The following is a 10,333-nucleotide window of genomic DNA, read 5'->3' as shown; positions in this document are numbered from 1 at the left end:
GAGCTTTGCAGTTAACCAAAAATCCCCAGGGTGCTGCAGGTCCCAGCAGTGAAATCTGCCTGGTTTTACCCTGGGGTCACAGCTGAAGGAGGGCAGTTGAAGGACAAGCAGCTTTTGGCAGCAAGAGGATGGCCATCAGTCTCTGGACAGTTGCCCAAGACTATTTTGTGTTTCATAAATGCATTTCCCGGGGCCATTGAACGATGCCAGCCTTCCCTCCCAGTGATGGATCCATTCGCTGCCCTCGTAACCACCCAACAGCTTCCCCCACGGAGGAGAGAGCAGTGCGTTCGGTATGCTCAGACCCAGGCAAGAGTTAAGGTGCTCGGAGAGAGATAAGCGTTGATGAAAGCCCGGAGAGCGGGTGGCTCTGCTGCAGATAAACTCTCCTGCCTCTCCTCCTCATCCCCCTCAGCCCACCCCACCGTCCTGCTCTGACGCAAAGGGAGCTGCAGGGCTGCATGAAATTTGTTTGAGGTTCCAATTAAATCTCCATGGAAAGAGGGACACTCATATCCTCTTCTGATAAAAGGTGCTCATAAATCCTCCGGGAGCAGCAGCTGCAGCCCACACCACTCCCGCCGCCGCAGCCAGCTCCTCGCACCAAGATGGGCTCCAGGGTAAGAGCTCCTTCTCCTCTGCTCCACGCAACAGGTTTGCATTGAGAAGAGGATGGGGTTTGTGGCTTGAGACGTAAGGACTACATCAGTCTACATGTCTTTATTGTCTATATTTACTCATTCTCTCCCTCTAATTTCTTTCTTATCTATCTATCTATCTATCTATCTATCTATCCATCCATCCATCCATCTGTCTATTTGTCTATCTATCTATCTATTTGTCTATCTATCTATCTTCTCTTGCAGTAATTCTATTATTTGGTATTTGCTACTGCTTGGAGGTACAGTGAGAACCCATCCCTGTTTCCCAACTAAGTGACTTGTGTGGCACTCATATTTGACGATAGAGGGTTTGGATGGTTTGCCTTTTTTTTATTAAAATTTGGTAAATATCATTGACTGGGATTTCAGGAAACCATGGGAGTATTGGGAAGAGTGATAGTTCAGACCCAGCTCCATCCATTTTGCCACTTAGTCTCTGAAGTGCCTACGAGCTACAAGAATGTAAATGGATAATTGTTTGGTTGGTTTAGAGCAATTTCCTGATTGATATTTTCAGTGTGACCGAGCGAGCGATCTTCTCTCAGAGCCTCCGAAGCCCTGATCTTAATCACGTACGGTAGGCTTTTAAGTCTTGTATCTTGCCATGACATTTCAATTAGGTCAAATGAAAAGACATGTAAGGTAAATGAATTTCCTTTGAGACCTAATTTAATCTCCAAAGAACAAACATGGAATAAAAGATGTAGAGATTACCACAGATAAGCTGCCGGCTTGATCTGTGCTTTGAGTCTTTGGAAGAAGACTTAAATGATGCCTTGAAGCAGGTACAAGGTGTCTCAGGAGAGTGGAAATGGGTTAGAGCACACTCCGTCTGCAACTTTAAATGCAAGCTCGATAAAACCACAGTCTTTGAAGAGCAAAGCTGGTGGTCCCAGCTCCTCGGGAAGAGCACCCAGCTCTTGAAGGACACAGGGGTCCTCAGGAAGAGCACCCAAGCTCTTGAAGGACACTGGGCTCCTAGGGAAGAGCACCCAAGCTTTTGGAGGACACGGACACTAAGTGACCTCAGGAGGTGCTGTCTCAAGGGAGAAGTCATGAGCTGCGGGAGGTTGTAACGCAGAGTATTCTCTTTAAAGGTTATAGGAGATCTTCTGCCCTGAAGCCCAGGAGCCAGCAAGACCCCGGCTGAGCTCCAGGCTCTTGGCCATGTCCCCGGCTGCTGAACGCGTGCCCTGGCGCTGGCTGGCAGCGGGCAGGGCGTCCCGGAGCCTGGTGCTGGTGGTGGTTTTTGTCGCGCTGCTGCTGGACAACATGCTGCTGACGGTCGTGGGTACGGCGTGCGGCTCTGTGCTCTTTGGGTGCCACCTCGGGGTTTTGGCTCCTTGGTCCATCTCCGGTTGATGCTGGCAGGGTCCCTGTGCAGGGAGAGCCGTGGGGAGGGCTGGGTGCAGGGAATTTGCAGGACACCAACGTCCAGCCAGCACCATTCAGTTCAGCTGTATGCCGAGCCAGAAAATGGAGTAAAATCACTAACTAATCCCTTCCCTGGCTTTTTTTCCAGTACCGATCGTCCCCACCTTCCTTTATACAACAGAATACAAAGGTGCCAATGCCTCTGTTGCCCCAGCCCCGACTGAGCTGGCTCCTCCAGCCTTGAAGGCTCCTCCTTTCTCCTCCATGTTCTCCTATTTTGACAACACCACGGTGACCGTCTCAGGCTCCACCAGCACCGTGGCGCTGGTGAATGGGACAGAGAGCAGCCCCCCATCGCAGCCCCCCACCACCAGCCTCCCCCCACCGAGCGGCTGCCTGGAGGGTGAGGAGTTCCTGGCCAAAGAAAACGTCCGTGTGGGGCTGCTGTTTGCCTCCAAGGCTCTCGTACAACTGGTGGTCAACCCCTCCGTGGGTCTCCTGACCAACAGGTAGGTCAGAGACCTGGCTTTGTACCTGGTGTGACCCTTCAGGGAGAGGCAGCTCCTGCCTGCTAATGAAATCATCATTAGCCGAGCAGCAAAGGTCTGTGCTGCACATCTGCAATCATGGAATTACAGAAACTGATGGGTAGAATAGCAAGGGGGAGGATGTATGCATCAAAATAAGCATGAATTTTACCTTTTCTAAAAGGCTACAAATGGCTTGCAAGTTTATATTACAGCAAAAGTCTCACTAGTGCTCTCTTCAGGTGCAGACAGATGCTATTTAATACCAGCAACCATCAAATAAACAAACAAAGACTCCCACCCCACTCTGGATATAAGGTGGTTGTTCAGATTTTCTGCCCCTGGGTTTTTCGTTGCCTCTGTCTCCGACAGATACATGTGAGGGGCGCTGGGCTCCTCTCCACATGCTCTGGGTGGGCAGATGAGTTGGCAGAACAGAGCTGTGCCTCTGGGTGTCCCTTACAGAACTACCTGGGGGCACCTCAACACTGGATGCTCCCTCGAACAGCACCCATGGGCACATCCACACGTTCAGGAGATGCTCACCAGCCCACAGAGAGGCTGGGCAGCGAGAACAGATCTCGAGCTGGAATGAGGAATCCTCCCTGAGATGGTACCTCTTTGGGTTTTTTTTTTTCCCCTTTCCAGGATAGGATACCACATCCCCATGTTCATCGGATTCGTCATCATGTTCCTCTCCACAGTCAGTGAGTATTGCCCCTCGGGCTGCCCTTCACGCACAGCAGCACGGGAGAGAATCCTTTGGTCCGAGCCTGCACTGCTGTCCCCGTGCAGGAGAAAGGAGTGAGAGCAGAGCAACCGGTCTCAGAAATAGGTGACAAGAAAAGATGAGGGGTGCCCAGCACCCTCCAGCACCCAAACTGGTGCAAGCTGTGTGGCTGTTACCCTCTGCAGGGTCTTAACACCCCGTCTGCCTGACACCGCCTGACACCGTCCCCCGTTCTGTCTGACACCCTCTCTCTCCTTCCTCCGCAGTGTTCGCCTTCTCCGCCACCTACACCTGGCTGTTCATCGCCCGAGCCCTCCAAGGCATCGGCTCCTCGTTCTCCTCAGTGGCAGGTAAATATGTGAGCTACACCCCAGTCCCTCGTTAGCTCCCCCCCTCTGGGTTCAATTATCATCTCAGGAACGATCAGCAGCACCGAGTGCCTTCCTCAGCTTCAAGCTCCTCCTCCTCGCTGCTCCTGCCTGCCTGGTGCAGAGGGGGCACCCACACAGCCCAGCCGGGGAGCAGATAACCCCCCCCCTGCAAAGCCCAGGCTGCCTTTTTCAGAGAGGAGTGCCCCCACCAGCCACGGGACCAGCCAGCCTCACGTAGCCTCTGCTCTCCCTCTGCTCCCAGGCCTGGGCATGCTGGCCAGCGTCTACACCGACGACTCCGAGAGGGGCAACGCGATGGGGATCGCTCTTGGAGGCTTGGCCTTGGGTGTGCTGAGTAAGGAAACCTTGCTTCCCACAGAGTTCGCATCAACGGCATCTCCAGAGCTTTGCTGGCCACCCCCTGCCTGCCTGTGCCCCTTCCCTGGTGGCATCCCACGCTGTCCTGTCCTCCTCCCTCTCTCTGCTCCCTCCCCACGGCCACTGCCCGCAGGACCCGACAGCTTTCCATCCCCTCCACTGAACATCCGCGGGGGATGCAGAGAAAACCACAGTGGCAGGAGCCGAGCTGGCTGTCCCCGGGCACTGGGAATGGTGGCACCGCCGCTGTGTGACCCAGCCTTTCCCTTGCAGTCGGGGCCCCCTTCGGCAGCCTGATGTACGAGTTCGTGGGGAAATCATCTCCGTTCCTGGTCCTGGCCTTCCTCGCCCTCTTAGATGGAGGTGAGAAGCCAAATGGTTTAAACCTTCCAAAAAAAAAAACCAAAAAAAAAAAAAACCATGTGAAAAGATTTAAATGCGGGTGTTTTGGGGAGAATCTCACAGGGATTGTGTGAAGGAAGAGGCACATTAATACCACACGGGTGGTATCATCAGCACTGGTTATTCTGTTATTGCTAAATCATACGTTTCCTGCCACCAGATGCGTGACACAGCAATATAGTAAGAATTAGTCCCTCATTACTTAATAAACCCCCTGATTGCCGTAATGGCTTGAATAGCACATTCAGTAAAGCTCTTTGAACTGCGAGGTCTTTGTGAAAGGCATGCGCGTCTGCAGGCTCTTCACCTCCCCACGGAGGAATTAGACTTTGCCAGCGTAGATGGTGATCCTCGTTCTTTCCCCGGTAGCTGTATTACAGACGCAGGCCACGGGAGCCCTCCGAGTGGAACGGCAAAGTTACAGATAGCAGAAATGTGCATTTTTAGTGGGAAGCATTAAGCTAATTAAATTACAGTCACAGTTACCGTCTTTGCCTAGACGTAATGCAAGACATCTCTAATGAAGCATGTAAGAGCTTTTGGAAAATGGAACGTAGGTCCCATACATATGAAACTTTCTGTTTTAATCCTATTCTTTTCCACATCTAATTTCTGTCATGCTCTAGTTGCAGCTCCCCAGCAGGCAGCTGGCAGCCTGACGGCGAGCATTTGCATATTTGACTGTTCCATGGGTTGACAAAACACTTCAAATGCAGTCCACTTCAGGGAGTTTTGCTGCTCCCTCCCGTGGGAGCGGGGCTGGGACCCACCTCTCCCCCTGCCCGCTTGAACCATGTCCCCAAACACCGTTACTGCACCCCCGGGGGCTCTGCCGAGGACAGGGGTCGGGTGAAGGAAAAGCCAGAGGGAAAGGTGTGTTGAAGCGATGCTGTCTCCAGAATTAAGCTAAATTCAGTGTTTTCTTCCCAGCTTTGCAGCTCTGCATACTGCAGCCCTCTAAGATCTGCCCTGAGGTGAGTACGGAGGTGTGTGACTGTGCTGAGGATGAGGGGGGATGCCCAGGGGGCTCTTGGCTGAGGTAAAGCCCCCCTTTGCCATCCCACAGAGCACCAAAGGCACCCCGGTCTTCACCCTGCTGCGAGACCCCTACATCCTGATCGCTGCAGGTAAAAGCGGGGGGAGCAGCAGGCACCGTGCTCCTCATTCTGCCGCCCCCCCCCCCCCCCCCCCCCCAATTAAAGAGATTCCCTTGTGCCTGCTTGAAACAGGCAGGGGGTTCAGGGCAGGGGGTTCAGGCAGGGGTTTTTCAGCCTGGAGAAGAGAAGGCTCTGGGGAGACCTCAGAGCCCCTTCCAGTCCCTAAAGGGGCTCCAGGAAAGCTGGGGAGGGACTCTGGATGAGGGAGGGGAGCCCTAGGAGGAGGGGGAAAGGTTTGACACTGAAAGAGGGGAGATGGAGATGAGTCTTTGCTGTGAGGGTGGTGAGAGCCTGGCCCAGGTTGCCCAGAGAAGCTGTGGCTGCCCCATCCCTGGAGGGGTTCAAGGCCAGGTTGGAGGGGGCTTGGAGCAACCTGGTCTGGTGGGAGGTGTCCCTGCCCAGGGCAGGGGGTGGGACGGGATGGGCTTTAAGGTCCCTTCCAACCCAAACCATTCCGTGATTCTATGGAACAGCAGCCGAATGTGGCTTAAATTGAGCATTTCTCCCTTTTCTCCCCTCGGCAGGAGCCCTCTGCTTCTCCAACATGGGGGTGGCCATGCTCGAGCCCACCTTGCCCATCTGGATGATGCAAACCATGTGCTCCCCAAAGTGGCAGTTAGGTGGGTGCCCTGCTTTGCCACCTCCAACACTTGCTTGATGGAGCTCAGCTAGAGCCAGTCCTGCTTTGGCACTGCGAGATGGACTGAATGATCTCTTATATCATTCTAAAAAAGAAGAAAACATATACCCTCGCCCGCACAGAGCGAGCGATCCCAGGCTGCGTGTTGCTCCAATTTCAGCTGGAAATGTCCTTAGTGGTAGCTGTACAATCTGCTTTTCTCTATTATTGAAAAAATTGTATAGAATCAGACTCCCCACAAGAGCAATAACGGCAGAAGAAAGGCTGTTTCGTGCATGGGAAGCCTGTCGAAGCCTGTCTTCTGCGGGGCAGATAATGGCATCGTGCTGGGCTGGAATCGTGGCAGCCAGATGGGTTCTGCAGGAGCAGCTCTGAGTAAAACAAGGCCATTTAGAGAGTCCCAGGCAGGACAGGATGGTACGTGCTAATTACCAGCTGCCTGGAAAATGTGATATGGAGATAACACTGTCTGTGTTTGCTACAAAAATAAAACCTAATTGTTATAAAACCCAATTGGCTGAGGAATGACCCGGGGGGTGCCCCGGGCTACACTTAGATCCCAAATTGAATTGCAGCCTGGGAGCAGGAGGGCTGAGAGGGCTCCTAATCGAGTTATCCTCTGGTCAGGCAGCAGCATCCATCCCGATAAGAGCCTACGATGTTTCTCGTGAGCAAGTGACTGAGCAAGGACGGGCGAGGGTAACGCAGCGACCCCGGGCTGCTGGCAGTGGGGAGAAGGGACAGCGTAGCTGCCCAGGAACCACAAATGTCACAGGCTGAGAAACACACTCAGAGCTGCCCCCCGTCACCACTGAGCTCAAGGGGAACCTTTGAGGTGACTTAGCAGGACCCAGAGGTCAGCAGACACCAAAGAAAATCCCAAATATATTCACTAGATTCTCAGGTACGTGAGATTTGAGAGCAGGTTGGATTTAGACACAGCTCAGCTGCGAGGCACCCATCTCACACGGGCCTCACCTGAGCTACTATAAGCTCAAGGGGCTTCTTTATTTCATGCTTCAGTTTGCCCACCCCATAATTCTGGGGAAAAAAAGCCACCGAAGAGCTTGGGCTAAACCTGCAGGATTAACCGTGTTCTGTAGCCGTTAAAGAGAGGAGAGAAAATTAAACATAAATCAGTGTGCTTCAATAAGGAAGTTGTCTTAGTGAAATGGAGCTGATCAGTTTTATTTAGAGTCGGCGGGAGAGTATATTAAAAATAAACAACTGGTAAATCAGCAAATAGTGCAAATATTTGACTACCTAACGATCCCCAAGCTTTTACTTAAGCAGTTTTTTTATTCCTCTTTAATTTAGTAAGTGAAAAGCAGAAGGCAAGGGGAGAAGGGCGGAAGAAAGGGTGACAGGAGAGAAGGACAAGTTTATTAAAGCAGAGGGGACAAAATGTCCAGCATTTAGCCCAAGATCATTCACCCAGATCTTGCGGGTGAATCGCTGTGCCTCAGTTAATACGCAAATGCACTTTCTGTGCCTCCCCATCTTCATAGTGGGACCCCCACCCTTCCTAAGGGCATGGAGCAAGGGGGCAGCCAGGGCAGTTGTGACATGGAGCGATGGCCGCAGAGGACAGGGAGAAGCCCCACTGCACGGACAGACCCCCCAGGAGCCGGAGCCGGACATTAACCCGCCCTCCCTGGTTCATGAAATGAGAGAGGCCGTCAGTGAAGTGACTATTTCTGCAAATCCCCTGTATTTGCTTGAGGATGACACACGCTTCTGTATCCTCTCTCCCTCAGGGATGGCGTTCCTCCCTGCCAGTATATCCTACCTCATCGGCACCAACCTCTTTGGGATTCTGGCTAACAAAATGGGCCGGTAAGTGGAACATAAAGAGATTCCAGCTCAGCCCAGCCCAGCCTGGTGCTTTCAGCACGAATCACGCTCGTGCTGCTGTGCAGACTGAGAGCATCTGCCCTCTCCTCGCTGCAGGTGGCTGTGCTCCCTGATCGGCATGGCCGTGGTGGGAATCAGTCTCCTCTGTGTAAGTAGAGCAAGACGATTTCGAGACCTTTCTGTAGAAGGAGCAGCAGGGGCAGGGTGGGCGATCGTACCGAAGCCAGGTTACATGCCCAGCCGGCAGTAGGTGTTCAGTGGTTGCACGTGTGCATCGGTTTCACAGCTCTGTGTCGCACAGCTCTTCTGGCCTCATTCATATTCCCTCTCTCTCCTCTCAAAGGTACCTCTGGCCAAAAATATTTATGGTCTGATTGGCCCCAACGGCGGCCTTGGCTTTGCCATAGGTAAGCTGTCGGCGTTCAGGCTGCACAGCCCAGCTCAGGCGCAGCTCTCGCCACCGCCCTCGGAGGCGGCCACGACTGCTCAGGTCCTTCTTGCTTTGGGCAGGCATGGTGGACTCCTCCATGATGCCCATCATGGGCTACCTCGTGGACCTTCGCCACACCTCCGTCTACGGCAACGTCTACGCCATCGCAGATGTCGCCTTCTGCATGGGCTTTGCGATTGGTATGGAGGAGCTCTGCCCCGTGGGATGACGCACTCCGCGTATCTCGCTTGGTTTATCGCTCCCTCTCCTCCACCCAGCGTCCACTGCAAGAAACCAGCACTTTGTAACCCCGTCACCGTAGATTTATAGACCTCCCAAAAGGTGGAAAGGCACCTTTTGCTCTCTGTCATCTTAACCTCTTTTAATTTTTAAATTTTCAGGCCCCTCCACAGGCGGTGCGATTGTGCGAGCCATTGGGTTCCCCTGGCTGATGGTCATCATTGGAGTCATCAACATCGCTTACGCTCCTCTCTGCTGGTACCTGCGCAGCCCTCCCGCTAAAGAGGAGAAGATCGTGAGTTAAAGTATCCTTCATTCCCTTAAAGCATAGGGGATTGATAATCCAGAGACGTGGGGGGAGAGAAGAATAAATTCGCCAGGGATTGTGTTTTACCTTGTGGGCTCTACTCTGCCCTCAACGAAGGGACAGAAAACTCAATAAACCCACAGAAGTGCAGAGCTACTGTCCTTTCCCTCACTCACAGCTGGGATTCCCTGGGCAAAACTTGTTGGCTGCTTTGGCTTTCTCTGAAAGCGGCAATGCTCCCGTCAGCTATTCAAATTAATCACCATTTCTACTAAAGCACGATTTCTTCTCTCCTTTCCTCAGGCAATCCTGAGCCAGGAGTGCCCCATGCAAACCCAGAGCTACGCCGCCCAGAAAACCCTGCGGGATTTCCCGCTCACAGACGACAGCGACGTGGAGGCAGAAAACGCGGAATAGCAAGCGCGAGGATGCCTGCCCCGTTCTGGAGCAACATTGTGTTTACAGAACACGATGTATTGGCGCTCAAGAAATCACCCAGCCTCCCCCAAGGCTTGTGGACGCAGGACGGACAGGAGGGAGGAGAGACCCGGGATTTGGAGGCTCGATCAGCCCCTCGTTCGCTGTGTGACTTCCAGGCAAGTTACCCAAACTCACTGCATCTCATCTGTGCAAAAAAAAACAGCGAGGAAGATGAGGAGAATTGTATCGACCCGTCCTGCAGAACAATATTGGCTTGGGCACAGCCTACCCAAGCAGTAGGGGGTAATAGCAACACCTCACCCAGATGAGTCCGGTGGCATTTGTTAATTGTGTCCTTAAAGCGCTTACTGTTCTTGAAAGAAAAGCATTGGAGAAAATGAAAATAAAATAAGCAGCATCAGCTTTGGGAGATTTCTTTTTTTCAGAATTCTGCAATCATAGAATTGTCCAGGTTGGAAGGGACCTTTCAGATCATCGAGTCCAACCATCAACCCAACTCTGATAAAAAACCATCACCAAACCATGTCTCTAAGCATGATGTCAACCCGGCTTTAAATCCCTCCAGGGACGGTGCCTCAACCCCTGCCCTGGGCAGCCCATTCCAATCACCCTTTCAATGTGAAAATTTTTCCTAATATCCAATCTGACCCTCCCCTGGTGCAACTTGAGGCCGTTTCCTCTTGTCCCATCGCCTGTTCCTTGGCAGAAGAGACCGACCCCCCCTGGCTACACCCTCCTTTCAGGGAGTTGGAGAGAGCGAGAAGGTCTCCCCTCAGCCTCCTTTTCTCCAGGCTGAACACCCCCAGCTCCCTCAGCCTCT

The 10,333-nt window shown here is 52.8% G+C and overlaps 1 protein-coding gene across 1 annotated transcript; it reads left to right on the top strand.

The window, feature by feature from the left end:
• The first annotated feature begins 1,829 nt into the window (after window positions 1-1,829).
• On the top strand, window positions 1,830-9,489 carry SLC18A1 (solute carrier family 18 member A1). The gene is made up of 15 exons (XM_074164072.1): window positions 1,830-1,953; window positions 2,185-2,545; window positions 3,212-3,270; window positions 3,560-3,643; window positions 3,927-4,019; window positions 4,316-4,405; window positions 5,375-5,418; window positions 5,511-5,571; window positions 6,126-6,221; window positions 7,999-8,077; window positions 8,192-8,243; window positions 8,439-8,502; window positions 8,606-8,725; window positions 8,927-9,060; window positions 9,376-9,489. Exons 1-15 carry the CDS (start codon window positions 1,830-1,832, stop codon window positions 9,487-9,489), a joined length of 1,575 nt encoding a protein of 524 aa, XP_074020173.1.
• Window positions 9,490-10,333: the final 844 nt, after the last annotated feature.

The sequence above is a fragment of the Numenius arquata genome, chromosome 26, assembly GCF_964106895.1.
Source record: "Numenius arquata chromosome 26, bNumArq3.hap1.1, whole genome shotgun sequence".
Taxonomy (NCBI): Eukaryota; Metazoa; Chordata; class Aves; order Charadriiformes; family Scolopacidae; genus Numenius; species Numenius arquata.
This window is presented reverse-complemented; position numbering and strand designations above follow the sequence as displayed.